At 39.2% G+C, this 18,199-nt stretch overlaps 1 protein-coding gene across 1 annotated transcript; it reads left to right on the top strand.

Moving 5' to 3' along the window:
- The first annotated feature begins 10,553 nt into the window (after positions 1–10,553).
- LOC150091778 (serine proteinase stubble-like) lies at positions 10,554–17,139 on the top strand. The gene is made up of 8 exons (XM_090385695.1): positions 10,554–10,656; positions 10,762–10,842; positions 12,203–12,739; positions 12,850–12,944; positions 13,036–13,142; positions 14,213–14,481; positions 14,796–14,950; positions 16,790–17,139. The coding sequence occupies exons 2-8, from the start codon at positions 10,779–10,781 to the stop codon at positions 16,946–16,948; spliced, it is 1,386 nt and encodes a 461-aa protein (XP_090241821.1). The 5' UTR covers positions 10,554–10,656; positions 10,762–10,778; the 3' UTR covers positions 16,949–17,139.
- Positions 17,140–18,199: the final 1,060 nt, after the last annotated feature.

Genomic DNA, 18,199 nt, shown 5'->3' with positions numbered 1-18,199 from the left:
GTCAAGGGATTTTTATGGGTTGTTATCATTCGTGCCCAGTGTACTCAGCTTCAGACGAGAGTTGCATGATTCCCCCCTTCCCTCAATCAACAACAAGAGAAGAATAACAGAAAGACTAGACAAATCAAACGTCACTTGAGGAACTCACGATGTTAATTTAAGTTGCCTTTTCCACAGACTGGGGTTACAACTGGTTCCAGTTAAAGACTGTAAGTACAGTGCTCGACAAAAGTAACAGAACACGTCGTGCTGGCCACGGCAGTCGTTGAATGTCTTCAGTTTCAAGGTCACTTGAAACCGTAATCCTCTAAAAAGTCGCACATAGGGTTGGAGAGTGTGCTCTGGGTACTCTACAGTTACCATAACTTTATCGAAAAATGAAGATGGCTGCCATTGATCATTATTCCACCCCACACCGCCTCCACCTTAAGTGTCCCTTTCTCTGATGTTGGAGAGATGGTATCGCATTTCTCGTTGTCTCCAGGTGAAATAGCGTCGAGAATTCGTTTGTAGAGAGCAGAACTGTAACCCAAGTCACACGTTCATTGCTCAATTTCGGCGAGCTCTTCAATGGTTTGGGATTAATGCGATACAAACCACTTGCTTTTTAACAGTCCAGTTGTAAATGTTTCCACCTGTGGGCCCAGCAACCTGAAGAGACAGTTGATGACAGGGTGTTGTAGGTTTCCGTCTTGTTGTTAGAGCCGGATAGCGGTCTGTTCTGTTTGACTAGCCCTTGGGCAACCTTGGCCAACCTTGGCCATCTCTTCTTGCAATGGTTCTTGTCTCTTGAAACTGCTTCCATAGTGCTGAAATGACATTGTATGACACATTAAGCCAACGTGCCATCTCTGCCTGTGACTGCCCCACTTGAAGTCGTCCAATGGCCCGCCATCTCAAAGATTCATCTAAAAGCGATGAGTTGCCATCCTGAGTACTGGAGATGTGGCTGTCCCACTGAGCAAGCCTAAAAACAGGAACGAAGTGATCTGGTCGCAACCCCTGCTTTTATAAACATGAATAATTTGCATATTGTGCGGCTCTGTATGGTATCCAACAGGTAACTCTGAACTCGATACTCGATATCCAACTCTGTAAGGTATCAGTATCCAACAGATCGATCTCTATTGGATACTCGAAATTTGCATGCCAGGATTCCTAAAATATCATATATTCGCCTTCGGTGAGATTGTTCAAAAAATATTCAAGAAAAACATTTTGGTCTGTTAATTTTGTCGAGCAGTGTATTTTTTAGCTGACTGACAACAGTTAAACAGTATCTTTGAAAATACGTTTCCTTCATTGGGCGGCGAGTCCATTTTAGGAAACAGTCCATGGTCTTCTCTAGCCAACAAAGCGCCATCTTGTATTTAGAATTCTAAAGTACTTAAAAGACCACATAGCAAGAAAATTGGCAGTAATTCGAAAAATTATGGAGCTATTGATAAGGGTTAACCAATTTAACTCAGTGGTCCATCTTAGGGGCTGGTCCAATTCAGGAAACCTTCCCCAAATATATCTGTTTGGGGCATCTGATCATGTCATGGTTTTGGGGATGTTTCCATGGGTATTACTGGATCTCCTCATCCCATTGAACACACACCGCCAGGTCCCATTTGAACATTGTTTCGGACCAAGTTTTTCCCCATGGATTCCATGTATCTAAATGGTATTGGACTCTTTCAACGAGACCACGCCCCTTGTCAAAGACGCGCATTGTGCAGGAATGGATCATGTACAATCATTTTAGGTTACCCCGGGGCCTGGATGCGTCACGCTGACCAATGGCTCAACATATTTCCTGATTATTTTTGCTTCCAAATTGCAGCTTGTTCGATGATTTGCATATATCATCACATCATTCACTGCAAAACCCCAACCAGGACTTGAAGGTGTCAACAGTGTCTGAGATATCGAATTCCTCACGTGCTGATTTACAGAACTTCGGTTTTCATGGGAGAGCGGAGGTGCATGAGCCAAATATCGATAACTGCAATCAGCAGTTAGAGATATATTCAGAGGATGAAAGATTATGAAATTTAAAAGTTTAAATTTAATATTACACAATTTAAATGTAATATTAAACAATTAAAATAAGTTACGTAGTTTTAAAAAAAGTACATAGGAAAATACTTATAGGAAAAAAATATTTATTTGTGTTTCCTTATTTTGCCACAAGATGGCAGCACTTACAAACCTTTCATTTGCTGGATTTTTTTCAGGTTTTCAAAGGTAGAAAGCCAGTCTGTTTTTCATTCTTTAGTGGTTTTCCTTCAGTTTTCTTTGTTTTTGCTATGTATTTGAATATTTCTTAATAAGTGGCTGTAAGATTACACATTTATCTACAAAATTGTGAGAAGTAAAATGTAGATAACCCTACAAATGTTTTTCATTTTCCAAATTATTGTACCAATACTTTTTTCCTGTTAGTGTACATTTTATTCTATACATCTATGCAATCCTTTCAATTCTCATTTTTTAATTATTTTAATGTTACTCACTTGCTCTGCGTACAAGACTTTCAATAAGGGTAGTAGACGGCTCCTGTGGCTGTTGCTATAAAATTATAAATTAAAAAATTTAAATTAAATACCTTTTTAACATTTCAAAGACGCTAAAGATCCCTGGGTACATTATTGATGCTGTGATATTCAAATGGATTCGGACTGGTGCTGAAACCGTCACGAAATCACCTCGGGAAATTTCAGAAGCTGAGGAGCGTGACAGGATAGCCCTGCAAAGAATCATCCGTTAAGAACTGCGGTCAACATTGTCGCAACACATATGTGCATGATCTTGGTTACCAGTGTCGCATTCGTTCACAAGATAAAAAATTGGCCCATACACCAATAGAAAACTGTGCTTTGGATTGAAGGGTCATGGTACATGACCCTTCAATCCAAACTCTAACAGTCTTATAGACGTGCTTAGGTGTGCGGATGCCTCTAGAAAGGTCCCTGAAGGACTGTATCGTACTGACAATAAGTTTGTATAGTAAAGGCTAAAGACTAAAGGCTAAACAATGGATCTTACCCCTAAAAATATAGTCTGCATGTAAACTAACTGGATTTCAATTTAGTAGAAAAGGAATTAATCTGGTGTTGACACTGGTCTCAACACCAGATGCCATCACAAAACAAGGAACTTATGAGATAAAATAATAATATTCCTTCCAAAATAGCAGCTCAAGGAATATTACTCTCATTTCCAATTTGAAAGTGAGGATTTTCATATTCCAAATAAACGTAATCAAATAGAAAGATCGACCACAGTCAACATTTTTGTAATGTACTTTACTTATATCCTCCTTGATTTTAATAACAGTTGTAAGAGAACACGTATAATCGTATTTTTTGTTTTAACTCTGAGGTAGTTAAATTACTAGTAATTAGATATTTAAAAATGGCACAAGGTGGCGTTTTAGTAATCATAACTACCTTTACGAGACGGGTGACCTATTTGTTTAGGTCAATTGGCGATTATATCGTTTTGATGGCTTCCTCGAATTGTGGCATAAACTGCTCCGCGCGATTTCTTCTTTTTTCTCGCGGCACCATAAAGAAACTCACAAAGCGAAGACAGCGCCCTCTGGCGTTGATGCGTGTAATGTTTATTTTTCGCGATGGCGAACACAGTTAAAGAAAAGTATCCATTATTAGAATTGCGTTTAAACATTAAAGAACGCGTTGAATGTCTGAAAACTACGGGGGGGGGAGCAGAGGGTGTTTACGTGTTAGCACAGGAACGCAGCATATCCCAAAGCCGGATTTGCACGGATTTATGGGATGCTTTTGGCTCCCAGGAAGTAAAAGGAGCAATTTTCTTCCGGGTTTTCTGAAAGTATGGCTTTTTGTGTGTTTACTAACTTCTTACCTCCCCCATGTAAGAAAACACAGCGTGTAGTTGGACAGAGGGTTTGCTGGATGTAGTTTGTCAACAGTGTCATTCTTTATAATTAATTTTCAGTGCAGTTCATTTCCTGGAAGCTACTGTGCTGTTGACATCGAAGAAGGAAACGAACCACGCATTTACAAAAAACTCTACACCCTCCCATCTTTGAATGAAGCTGTTGTTGTGTTACATATAAGGGTTGTTCAGAAAGTAGTGGTGACGGCTATTAAAAAAATATATAAAGATTTATAATAAATCTTTGAATGAAGCTGTAATATGAAGTTAGAGGGCTGTTCAAAAAGTAGTGGCAACGGCTATTACAAAAAATAAAATAAGATTATTTTTTTCTATTATTATGCTCACATGAATACATGGTTTTGTGTGTAAAAGAATTCCACTTACGTTGGATGGCTATAATGGCAGATTTTAATTTTAACTGGATGGCTAGATACAGTGAATTTTGATTTAAATTCGACTTCTGTGGATAAAATATATAAATAGATTCTAATTTTTCTGGGACAGTCAAATAGGGTCAGAGTGTTTAAGTTGGACGACTTTCTCTACTGGGTTCGAATTGGTTAATTTCTAAAGATGCAGCACGAATGACTGGATGGCTAGATACCGGCGGATTTTGATTCAAAATCGACTTATTGGACATAAAATGTATAAATAGATGTTAATTTTTGTGGGACAGTCAAATAGGGTCAGAGTAGTCTGCAATTAGAGTGTGGCAATTTAAAAATATTACACTATTTGCGTGGCATCACGTGGATTCGATCATGCGGCATGCTTTGTTTATTTTTTAATAAGTTCCAAATCTTTGGTGAAGGAGTGTATTTCGTGTTTAATATGTTCCAGCTTACATAATTTCCAGTTGTTAGTCAACATTTGCGTGCGTCTTACAATCGAGGCTTGTTGGGAAGAGAAGAGGGTGGAGGTGGGGGAGTTAAACGTCTTCTCTAAGGAGGAGGAGGATGCACTCCATAATTCATACTTTGAGGTCTTGAACAAAACGTGAAACTGTTCCAGCTGAACTGATCTGCCAACATATTTCAATCCATTGTAGAGTTCTCGCACGCGTGCTTTGATTTCACTGCTAGCTTTCAATAAACAGTCCCCTTGTGTGTATTGGGGTGGGTGACCCCGAACATATTCCATGGTCCCGTGGAAATCTGGGATGCTAACCACCTTCTTAAGAGTCGTTAAGCAGGTCAAAATTTCTGGAAGGATGAACTGCCTCCCAATACCAATATGCACGTCTACTACGCTCAGTTCTTTGTTAAGCCGGCCCTGAGACGAGAGTGTGGTTACGGTCTGATGACCTATGGAGTTCTACTCACTAGGAAGTAAACGGTTCTTCTTAAAAAAGAGAGAAGAGAAAATTTTTCAAAGATTTCATGGAATTCAGAACTTTGTTTTTACCAATCCTTCGATTACACCCATTCTTAAGAAAGCCGGCCCTTTATTGAGGATTTTAATTTCGAATTTTCTTTGGAGAAGAAATCGACTGAATTTATTGTAACGACTGAAAGAATCGCTGTTATTTTTCGGAACTGGTTCGTTTATAATCAAAGTTCGCAGTTGTTGGGGAAATCTAAGAAGATTAAAATACCCTCATCGGAGGGGTCGTTCTATAAATTACCCGGGTTATAATATCCGCGGAGTCCCCTATTCCCGAAGCTAATAATAACTTAGGCACCCCAGTAAAAACCGAAGAGCAAACAAGCAGTAAAATTATCACTGGAAGCAGCAGCAGGAGGAGGGCTTGATTTGCTCTTAAGTAGGTTATTGCAAAACCAGACTTGCCGGTGCGCCTTTATATCGGAACATCGCCCGTAAGCGAGTGCATCTTTCTCTTACGGTTCGCATGACACGGCACATCCTCGCCGACTGCAACCATCACGTGAATTGTCATTCGTTCCAGCCAGCGATAAGTGGAGCAAGACGTTACCGCTAACACCCAGACCTCTTCCTTCTACCTCCCCTACTGCTGGAGTCTGGCACGGCGTTTTTTTGGGCGCTCTGTATGTTTGTGGAATACCTGCACGATGTGTGAGTCTGTTTTGAGTGCCTCTGCGCGGTCCTGTGTTCTTGGCAAAGGTGGTTTTTCGTATAAGTGGATATGGTGACTTCCACCACCCCTAGTAACCTACAGGTAAGTTTGGACTTTGGTCATTTCGGACGTCTCAATCTTAGTACGCCGTTTATAAAGTGATATTGTTATCCAGTGAGGGTGCCATTACTTAAATCGGGCACCTATCAGTCTGTCTGGTTCTTTTTTCAGTTCACAAGAATTATTTCTTGTGATGGAAGACGTTTTTGGTCGTGTGGGATGGGAAAATGTTTATTATCGGATAAAATTTCCAACCAAAACTTTTTTATCGGTAGGTATAGATTATTTCTATTAAATTATTCTACATTTGAATTTTTAAAAAATTATTTTTCCCTTTGAGACTTGGGAGTTTTTAAGCTTTTCCACACTGTGGCCGAGTTAACCGGTGTCAGTATATGATATGAAATATGAAAACCAGCTTTAATTTGGAGACATTATATTGATGCCTCATAGACTCAATTGCCTTGGCACGAAAACAATATGTATTGGCTGTTGTAATACATAAAACGGAAGTTCGTTTTTGTATGTTTGAATTTTTATCGCCATCTATAGAAGATGTCTGTGGTTCCATGAATCGGGATGGTGACTGCTCTAGTGGTAATTGTTGATTCATACTCCTTAAATTAATCGGTATTGGGTGGTTTGAGGTCACATTGGTGGGTGCCTGCCCTTAACTCTGAGAAATATCCCAATATTAATGGCAGTGAACAAATTAGAACTCAAGTGGGAAGAATTGTCTGAAGATGACTGGACATTGGTCTAAAATGTCCATAATGTGTTTAATATAACAACAGTTTTACCATTTTTTTTCAAAGGAGTGTACAGAAAAATATCTGAGAGTATGCAAAAGTTTAAGAAGGGTAATACGTAGTACTCAAATATATAAAAATTTAATTTTCAAACAAAATAATTGAGATAATTATTTAAAATATTTCTTCTTTGATTCATCCCTGGTGACAGGTTTCAATAAGAAATCCAGGAACGTTATCAACTGTTTAAGTAGTTCTATTGTGCGGGAGATCAACTCAGGAACCAATCACTTTTCCCTCACTTCACCACTCCTCATACCCACTCACCACTCTCGTTCTATCTCAAACATGACCCCATTAAGTTCAACAAAGAATTATCGAAGTGAGAATAAAGAGTTTGAATGTATCAATTTTTGAGAAATGATGGAAGTTTACCGAATAATCAGAAGGACCCTCCCCTTAGAAGTACTCTCCTTGACACTACATCAATTCCCACGTTTCTGCAACTTCTGAAGCATTTCTGACAGGAAGCTAACTCCAATATGGTGGATGGAAGAAAACATTCACAAAGAACTTCGCAAGAAATTCTTAATTCATGGATGAAGCAAAATGTGGATTTGAACGAAGATCCTCGCATGCCAGAACTCTCCACAGTCTGTGATCATCAGTGAGGATTAATCTGGTGGAGACATATCGCATTCCCAAATCTCGTGTTAAAATCGATTGATGTCCCATAAGAAATATCACTTTCTTTTGTTGATGATCTGACCTCTCGTAGATTACGAACAAGCGTGATTGGATCACTGGTTTTTGAAGTTGAAAATAGACATGGCGAGGATCATAATCTCGAGGATTTAAACTTTACCAACTATTGAAAAGTCAATGACACAAAGTATCTTCTAAAATTTGATGCAAATTCTCTGATCAATGAAGTCACTCATTTTAAAATGCAAAGAACACGTAAAACTCAGTCTGCAGACAAACTGGTGATCCACGCGTTGCATCAGCGACTAAGGTCATATTGCTCCGTTTATACTCTTTGTAAATTGTGTGTTCTGTGGACGATACCGAAGTTTCCAGGAGAAAAAACCATGTTGCTCTTGCCTGAGACCGACTAACTCAGTCATGCTGTGAAAAATTCCCACAAATATTCTTCGCGTCATCGATGGGACTCGAACACTGTCTTTTACACTCGGTGTGGGAAGGAAATTCTCAAAACCAGAAACACTTTAATACAAACAGAACGAAAGTTCTGTTTGTATTAAAGTGTGAATCATGGACTCCAATAAGATCTTGTTTCTTTCTCTATCTATCTCTCTTCACTAGTCCCCAAGAATCTTTTTTTAGTATTCGCATTGGCTTTTCGACTGAGGCTTTTCCTACACCAACCAAAAAAGAACACGCCACCACCTCTTCTTGTAGATCCAATAGACCAATGAATTTTCTAAAACCGTTGAACTCAACTGTCCATTCTGGCTATAAAACTATTAACCTTTGTGGCAGTTTACTTTGTCGGTTATTGTCCCATCGTCCTTGTGGGTCCTCCCCACACTGGGTGGAACAGACACGAGTTCGATGGCTTGAGGAATTTTTATGGGCTTTTTTTCACAACGTGGCTGAATTAGTCAGTGTTAGGCGATGGTAGCATGGTTTTTTCTCCCGGAAACTCGGGTTTTTCGCCCAGCAAACAGAAAATCGACTAAATCCTAAAACTTACAACAACAACAGCAGCATAGTCCCATCAAGGATGTTTACAAGGGGTGGAATTGCAATTTTATCGTTGGCCGATTTTAACCAATAAAATTGATGTCTTCTGGATTCGCACGGGTTCTACATTGGACTTCTAGATCTGCATTAGTTTATTTTTTGTTTAATTACATGAGTGTACGTATCCAGTTCAGTAACCGAAGATGGTTCAAGTGATTAATGACCACCGTTTCAAAAATATTCAGAAATCCAAAGACCTATTTGAGATTGACTAATAATCTCTCCATGGCTTTCGATTATCATTTTTTGAATCAGGGTTTTCATCCTAAAAATCAAACTGTTCATAGAATTCATGCATTTTACCTCTAGGCAAATTCAAGACAACATCCAACCAACGAACCAATCTCTTAGGATTTAGATTAATTTATTTCATAATATGGAATATATGAGATATCGGCTCTTCTGTCAGTCAATTTTCTATTTGTTGTAAGAAAAACCTGAGCTTCAGGAACAAAAGCCATCTGGGACCCATTAACTTGGCCACGTTATGAAAATAAAAGCCCACAGAATTTGTCTTCTCATTGACTGGATTCGAACTGAAGCCATTTCCACTGGGGTGGGAGGATGGTTATGACCAATGTACCACCCACGAGGGTGAAAGTATCAAATTACTTTCTCTTGCAATTTTGGTGCACTATGGCCACAATAAATAGATTCACCAAAAATTGAACCATAATCTATATTGGTCTACAATCATTAAAATTTTAAAAATCCTATCTAAAAGCTATAATCCAAGATGGTCATTGCAGATATCTTTTACAATCTCTCTTCTAAGATATTTTACTCCCATCACGCATTTAAATCAAATTATTTTTTCCAATTCTCGCTCGCACCAGTTTTCTTTTCAATTTCCCCTTCAGTCCTCGCTATAATTGCATAATTCATTATCGAATCATTGGAGTGATGTCCCCAAATAACAGTGCTCGCGCCAATTACCACGTATCCGTCTGGTTCTCGTTCAAATGGTTACTGACCCTGCCATTACATTTGAATTGCTAATGGATGGGACATTGTGAGAACACCAATGAACGTAAGTGGATACCATTTGGAGATTTTCATTAGCGATCTTCCTACATACAAAGAGGCTCTTCGCTAGAAGACAATACATCATTCTTAGGACGGACTCTTAAAGAGGCTGTCATTAAATCAAGTAACCATAGAAACAAGAGCAAGGTTGATGTCCTTGGGCCTTAATAAATTATTCATTCATCTTTCTGGAGCAGCAACAAAGCCACTACAGACGCCCAACCCGCTTGCATTGAGATAATAATTCAGGGTTGGTAGCGAGTCGCGTGTCTGTATATTTGTGTTTTCTCTATGAGTGGTTCAGGTTTGGGGATAAGACAAACAGTGTCCAAACGCCGTGGAGATGCGGTTAAGTAGTTCGTACCCTTCACTAGAAAAAGGTATTATACAGAGTGTTTGGGGGAGGAAGGGGGGTGCTCATTGGGTCATACTTCATGGTGCCTGAAGCAACCGTAGAGCCTGCTCTAGTCCCTCTCAGATAAACCGGTTTATGGAAGTTTTTACTGGATGCGAAACAGATTAATGTGTCTCTAAAACACAGAAGTGGGGTATAAGTGGGAGGAAAACGGGGGGAAGTTCCCTGGAGGCATTGATCGACCGTGGCAAACATCTAGGGAAAAATGGAGATTAAGCAAATACTGGGTTTTTGTTTTTGATTTCAGAATTACGTCTTCTTCCTACTTCGTCTCTTTTGAGGAGGAAGGCGAGGTACTATTTTAAGGGTTGGTAATTGTCCCTGTTACTAATGTGGGGTGTGATGTGGCCCCACATCCGAACACGATTTTTTTTTCAATTTAGTACAGACTTCTATAATCCCAATGGACCTCGTGATTGCAGTTCCAGTTTGAGATCATTTTATCACCCGAAGGTAGTCTCATAATCATAGGGTTCCACAACCCAATGTTCCCACGAATTTTCCCATAAACTGATGATAAAAATGACGAATGGGGTCGCTGTAGTCGATCACGGTTGAGGTGTAGACTTAAACCTAGTAGGGTAGGTGGGAGAGATTAAATGCGTTACAATGTCGTGGTGTTTCTAGCTAATAATTTTTAAAAGAAAATTCTTTAATCATTCCAGGACCATCTTGTTGGATTAAACTATTTCGAGGTACTTGTTTGAATTTTTAATGTCCTCTATGGAAATAAACCGCGTTCAATCTTTAATATTGTACTGATATTAGAACACTAAAGATTTTTTTCTTATCAATTACAGTGGATTGAAGTCCTATCATGAGACTCAACTATCTGCCCGCCTGGAGTTCTTTGGTGCCTTTTCTATTGATGTGGGATGCAGGTAAGTTTTGCGTTTCTCTCAATATGCAATGTTTGTAGAATTCTGGAGAAGGGGGGGGGTGAGGATGTTAGAGATGCGCTCTCATTATAAAGATGATTCTTTAAGTCCTCGGGATTTCTTAGGAATTGAAATTTTATTATGCTAGTAAATTGGTCTCAGTTGCTGAATGTGGTCCATCTGGACTACGTTGCATATTATCGAATGCTCGAGATAGCACATCCGTGCGCAATTTCGTGGATAATGTTAACCTTAAGGTGGTGTAGTGCATATTCGTGTCACACTAAGTTCAAATGTACAAGTTGAATTACTCGTACATTTGGAGATAAAAGGGCGAATTCGATATACGCTTGTCTTCAGCTCAGATTCAGCTCCAAATTTGAAAGTAGACAATATCCTGGTCATTAACATTTAGTACATCTACCCTTTGGTTACCGGGTGTGTCTTTCTGCGCCTACGAAACAATCAAGAGTAATATATTCCCGCGTTCGTGGAACACCCAGAGTTCAGTTGAAGTTCTCGATGAATCAGTCCTGGTGAAGGATAAAAAAAATTGTGGGTTAAGAGAACGGAACAAGGATGTACAGGAGGAGACACAAAAAGGAAGAATTGATTCACTGAGGAAAAATGTTTCCATTCTAATTTTACCACTGAAAAGCTAAAGAAACACCAATAAATTCGTCTTGAAATTCACTTTACTAGTGGTTGAAGGCGCGGTGGATTTTAAGAGCTTGAAAAGGCTCAACTGGTAACCTGACCACCTCGATCAAAACTTTTAAATAACTAAATTGCTCGTCTCTCCACCGCGATGAGATACCCTCGTTGACCTTGATCTTGATCAGATATTTGCTCAAGGAAACCCGGAACCTTCATTCCTTCTATTACTGACTTGCGAAAGCATTTATCGGCCACCCCATAGATAGAAGACAAAAAAACTCCCCTCCTAAGGTTGGGCCACTACGGAACTCGATGCATTCGTCACGCTTTGTAAGCGCAGGAGGGGAAGAAGTAGATTGAGAGATTGTTAAAGTCAACATTTCGTACCTATTGGGACCCTAATTAGCTCCATGTGTCCACAAATATGTATTATACCCTGGTGTCTTTGATCACAATCTTTAGTGATAATTGACTAGGCCATGCTTCCTTTGTGTGCTGGGTTAACGCTCAAATCGGGGTAGTTTTTTTTTACCACCCATTTAGCCTTAGGTGTAAGTCACAGGCAGAGTTATTTGGACAGAACCATTGGGGTGTGTAGTCTTTTGGAGAAGCCAGTTTAGCGCATGAGCAGAAGGCCACATATGTGTTGTATTTTGAAAATTACGTATTAACTCATCTAAAACCCTTTTTATTTTTCCTTTTCTAGTGTTCCCTATTCAGATTCGGCCAAAGTCATGCAGCAACAATCTTGGAGAGCGAGGGACTTGTATGTTTGTGTGGGATTGTATTAAAAGTGATGGTAAACAAATCGGGACATGTATCGATACCTTCTTGGTGGGGAGCTGCTGTTCCCACAGTGACAAAGATAATACCGTTCCAGATGTGCCTTACATCCCTATTGCGAGCACAACTCAATACAAACCGACTCCATCTAGTGGATTTCCGGTGACATTGAAACCTACCTACGCAACAGTGAACAAGGTGACTTCAGTCACAGGGCCCTCCGTTGCTATTATATCCCAACCGTTGATAATTGTTAATCAGAGACCTTCCTCCACCGTGTACCACAGACCTACTACGTTAGTGCCACCTACAGTAGCTCCAGTGAACCAACCACAGGTATCACCATGGATTCAGGGTTCGGTCACTACGGTGAATCCTCTCATGGAATCGGCTTCCAATATACACACCCAGACTGAGAATCTTTTAGATGGCAACGTTACCAACTCTTCCAACAGCACAGGTAAAAGTTGATCAACCAAATCTAGTATTTGACAATTTTCATAAGAACCTCAATGGAATATTAAACAATTCAAAGTAATCAATTTTTGAATGAGATTTCTTTGTTTTAAGGACCGAGGGTTCTGGAATGTGGTCTTTCGGCACCATTACCTCAGACTAAGGTAGTAGGAGGGAAGAACTCAGCTTTTGGAGCTTGGCCATGGCAGGTTAGTAAAAGAACAGTAATTGTTGAAAACAAGTACATTTGGTTGTTTGTTTTTTTATTGGTGAAACGTTCTAATCGATTGGTTATTCCAGGTGTCTGTTAGACGTACTTCCTTCTTTGGCTTTGCTAGTACTCACCGATGTGGAGGAGCTATATTAACAGACGAGTGGATTATAACCGCAGGCCACTGTGTGGATGAGTAAGTAGTGTTTTTGATGGTAAAAATAGAATCTTCCCCCCTCCCCCTTAAAGCTTCAATCTGTACGAAATGTCCCATCCAGAATGTACACTGAGTGTAAAAAAACATTCCTTTCAGGGTTCACTCTTTCATATGGACCATTAATTGGATTTAATTTAGACTATAAATGTAGGGGGGTTGCACATTATGTAGATAGTGATGTCAGAAGTCTGCATCCCACTTTTAAAAAGGGATGCTCAAAATTGTGTTTCATCAGGAGGCAATTAGACCTCTAAGGTGTTTATTAAATTTAAAATCACGCTTATATACTATAATGAAGGAAGTACATGAGCATTATATATTATTTAGATGTAGGAGAACGAACTCCACAAGTAATAAAATTTTAAAGTTAACAATAATCAACCCCCCCCCCCCTCGTATCTCTTTTGGGATGACCCACATAGATTTTTGCTTGTTTTGAAAGGACATCAAGTTGGTTATTTAAGATTTCAAAAGTTATATGTACACAATTAAATAAAAACGTTCTTTTTGGGTGAAAAACCCATGTTACCCACCGCACTAATAAATGCATTAATTTCTCAGACGCTGCTGCTCTAACAATGGTCTTCTGCCAGTCTAAAAATATCCACAGACACTGCAGCTATTATTTAAATAAAACCACTTCAGAAATCCCTCAACCATTGGACAAAACCTGCGCATGATCAATACCATTAAGCAAGAATTTCTACAGATACTTTGCTTTGTTTTATATAATAATGAATTACAAATTGTTAGTGCTGCCATCTGGTGACGAACATGGGAATTAACTTTGCGCAGTTCGCGGGAAAAATCTGATTTCCTGAAAAACTCAGGAAATCAGTTTTTAAAATTCATTTTTAAAGGTATTGCTGCTTGCAATTACATCTAAGACAATGAAAATTGCAGATAATAAAAGATTTAACCTTAACAATGCTGCGTATGTTTGGATAAAGTATCTTAAAGATGGCGTCACTATTGCTCACGTGTTGTCAAACAATAAGTCTCAAAAAAAAACCAGGAAATGTTATTACTGATTTCTTTTCTTTTATTAGCCTCATGCTGGCCCAGATAAGGATTCGTGTTGGCGAATATGACTTTACAAGTACTCAAGAACCGTATCCATATTTGGAAAGAAACGTCAAACGAAAGGTGGTGCATCCAGCCTACAATTTCTTTACTTACGAGAACGATTTGGCCCTGGTAAGACTGGAACAAGCTATCGATTATCTCCCACACATCAAACCGATTTGTTTGCCTCCTGACGACAACCTTTTGGTTGGAAGAAATGCTACGGTCACTGGCTGGGGTCGTCTAAGCGAAGGTAAGCTAAAAGAGGAGTAAATAAATTTATTGTTTTCAATTTTGATACAAATGTAGCAATATAAGCACTTTCTTATTAAAGGAAAAATCCATATTACAATCCGCACCGATAAATTCATTAATTTTTGAGATACCACTGCTCTAACAATGAGACTGTCTTCTCTCAGTCTTAAAGTTTGTCAAACCACATCCAATGGCATCATTGCTGTTTCCATAGTTACAGAGCTGACTAATGGGATGCGCAATAAATGATTAAAACTTAAGAATTAACACCTCGAGGCTGTTTCTTAAGACCTTTGTATTTTCTTTTTCCAGGTGGTGTTTTACCCTCAGTATTACAAGAGGTCCAAGTGCCTATTATTAGCAACGAGAAATGTAAAAATATGTTTTTAGCAGCTGGACGACACGAGTCCATCCCCGAAATATTCATGTGTGCTGGATACGAGACTGGAGGCAGAGATTCTTGTCAAGTAAGTAATGAGTGTTTATTTCCTTTTTTTCTTAATACTACCGGTATATGGGTAATGAGGTCATTGCACGAGCTCTCTAGTCACCTAGTACCACGGTCATGGCACAAACGAACGATAGTCTGTGCTGCGCATTATCTGGTGGGTCGGGGGTAGTTAGAATCGCCCGCACTTTTTGAGGTCAGCGATGCAGACGTATGTAATTAATAGAAATAACTGGCGAAATGGCTTCGCATGTGTATGACCGTCCAGTGCAGTTATTTGACACGATTTACTCGTCCACACCTAACAGCAATTTTCTGTTGGGGGGCTACGAATCCCCTTAAGTAGCCCAGTAGTACGTTATTAAATATTAAGGTAGAAAGTTGATTGGTATGAAACTGGTTTAACGATGGCTCGTTTATGTGGATATTAATAAAGCTTAAACTGACCCCGTTAAACCTATCCACCCATCTCTCCTTGCCAATAAAGTGAAGGGCAAGTTGCCAGCAGTTGGAAGTCTTACCTTGGAGGTTTTTTTTTTTTTTTTTTAAATCTTGTTCTGTATTGCAATTGGGATATTACATCCATCAAAAGTTAGGACATAAATTAATGATTCATTGTGGGCTATCAGGCATCATTAGTTTTTGCATCTGACTGAACCAGGGATTATCGAATGAGGTGAAAAATAAACTTTTTAGGACGTCAAAAGTTTCTAACATATCACCTAGTTATTCAAAACAAATAAGGCCGAGGGATGATCAATAAGGATTTACACTCACCTTGAAATATTTGACGATTCTACCAATCGTTAATCATCAGTACCAAGCAGCGCTACTTCAGGATGATTTGAACAGACTTCAGTTATGGTCAGAGAAATGGCAGTTGTTGTGTTTTAATTCTGCTAAATGCATGTTACACTTGGAGTGGCAACCCCAAAATAAATTATACACTTGGAGTTGAATTAAAAGCAGTGGAAGAAGAAAGGGATCTGGGAGTTACGATATGGGCAGATATGAAGTTTTCTGAGCAGTGCAAACAGGCAGCCCAGAAAATCCATGGTGTTCTATCGATGATTTATCCAACATTATCCTGTAGAGTTAGGGAGGCCATAGTCCCACTGTATAAGGCAATTGTAAGACCACGTTTGGAATACTGTGTTCAAGTATGCAGACATTTGTTTCTTGAGAGGGTCCAAAGATGGGCAACTCGAAGGTGAGATCGGCAAAAGGGCGACCATATGAGGGGGGAGGGGGTAACTCCGATTATGTAGGCAACAGAGCTTGGCAACCAGGCACCTTAAAGCGAACCTGATTGAAGTTTATAAAGCTCTGAGAGGGATTAGCAAAAAGAATGAAGGTGGAATTCTCGCTGTTATAAAGAATTGCAGAACTAGCAGTCATAAATTTTAAACTACAGGAGGTTTACATTAGGAAGTCTTCTTTCAGCCAGCGAGTCGTTGATTGCTGGAACTGGATAGCATTTTTATTGGTCGAATGTTAAGATTTCAGGGCAATTTTCAATAAGTTTCTTTAGAGCAAGAACTTCAACTCAAAGTAATGCCACAGCTCTTTGATTGAAGTAACGGCATCAGAAGTGGAGATAGTGCATTGAGCAGCAGTTAAGCAGCAGTTAGTTTAGATCTGTCCACAGATGGATGAGTCGTGGGAAGCAGTAGGGACTCTTTTTGGATACCAGAACAGGACATTTTTATAACAAGAGCTTTATATTTCAAATATTTGAGTGTTTAGACTGACGTTGTTCTATCCAAACATTAGTGATATAAGCAAAATGTGTTTCTATATTTGATAGCGTAATCTGTTTCTGTGTTTTCTAGTAGCTAACGTGATTAATGTCTTTCAGGGAGATTCTGGTGGACCACTGCAAAGTCAAGGTGCTGATGGCCGCTGGTTTCTAGCCGGAATCATTTCCTGGGGAATAGGTTGTGCAGAGCCCAACATGCCAGGAGTGTGTACAAGGATATCCAAATTCAAGGACTGGATTTTACAAAATATATCCTAGTGGGTGGTCTTAAACCCGTGGTCATAAAACTCATTAAAATACGAACCTGTAGCAGATGTACAGATCACAACGTTGCTTTGCACGTTGCTTGTTCAACAACACCCTTCACTGCGCCCGAGTCCGTATTTGCAGTGCAAAGAACGTTATCCGTTTGCCGGGATATTGACTAGCTTTCAGAAGAGGAAGTTCGTATTAGCCTACCAGTTCAAGGATCCTTCATCGTTTTAAGAGGATCAGCTTATTAGCGAACTCCTATTGCCAAAGCCATTCTGTGGACATTTCATCTCCAGTGGTGAAGAGAAACTGGAGATTGCATGGTGTTTGTACAGTGAATTCCATTGACTGTTTCAACCTACAGAACTCTAGTGTGATTTAATTCGCCTACAGCAGGATTGTGATATATATTTTTTTTTTATGATGGATGTCCTCATAAGAGGAAAATTTGTTTTGGACGATTGGACACAGTTCTTAGTATTTATATTAAGTTTTAAAAGTAAACTTTAAACCAAAAGAGGGCAAAAAAATAGTTTGTAAGTTGGAGACTCCAGCGGAGTGTTAATAAAGAATTTTTTTTCATGAATTGAGGTAAGTTATAAAGAAATGACCAATAGGTGAGGACTGGTAAGTCCTCATCTAATGACCAGTTTGTGATTAGCCCCAATCAATAAATATTTGTGCACACCATGAAGCTAAATTTATTTACAGAAAACTAACTCAACAACCATTGCGCACACCATTTTAAAAATATCCTTATAACCTCACAGTGCAATGAACACTAAGACATGCAAAGAGTATCGGTCGGTTTCTTGGGCATTATAGACTTGTAGTTGTTTCATAGAGTATATACACCGCAGAGTATTGCGGTTGGCTCATTTCTGTGGAAAAGGTCATTGGTCCATGGTCTTGCACCATTGTTTTGTTGGAAGTCTTGATTCTCCAGATCCAATCGTGTCGATATACTTTTGGCAGAGTGCTGTATATTGCCAAGCTTACTTTCAAAATGAGACTGTAAAAGACTTTGATTTTAGTCAATATGATATAAGGTGAGAACTCAAAATAAAAATTTGCATCTGGACCTTCTCTCTTCAGAGTTCCCTTTTGGAAAGATCCAGGTTCGAATATCTTCAGCAACATCGGGGATATTAATCAATTATTAATTAATATCCCTTCGCACTCCATGCTCCAGGTTAAAAAAATTCAGAAATAAGAAAAAGATGTGCCAAGGAAGGTAAGGTCTTGAAGCGTCAAAAT

This window comes from Mastigoproctus giganteus, chromosome 1, assembly GCF_048544385.1.
Source record: "Mastigoproctus giganteus isolate SK-2022 chromosome 1, ASM4854438v1, whole genome shotgun sequence".
Lineage (NCBI taxonomy): Eukaryota > Metazoa > Arthropoda > Arachnida > Uropygi > Thelyphonidae > Mastigoproctus > Mastigoproctus giganteus.
The sequence above is the reverse complement of the archived record's forward strand: the minus strand, read 5'-3'. Positions and strand labels throughout refer to the sequence as shown.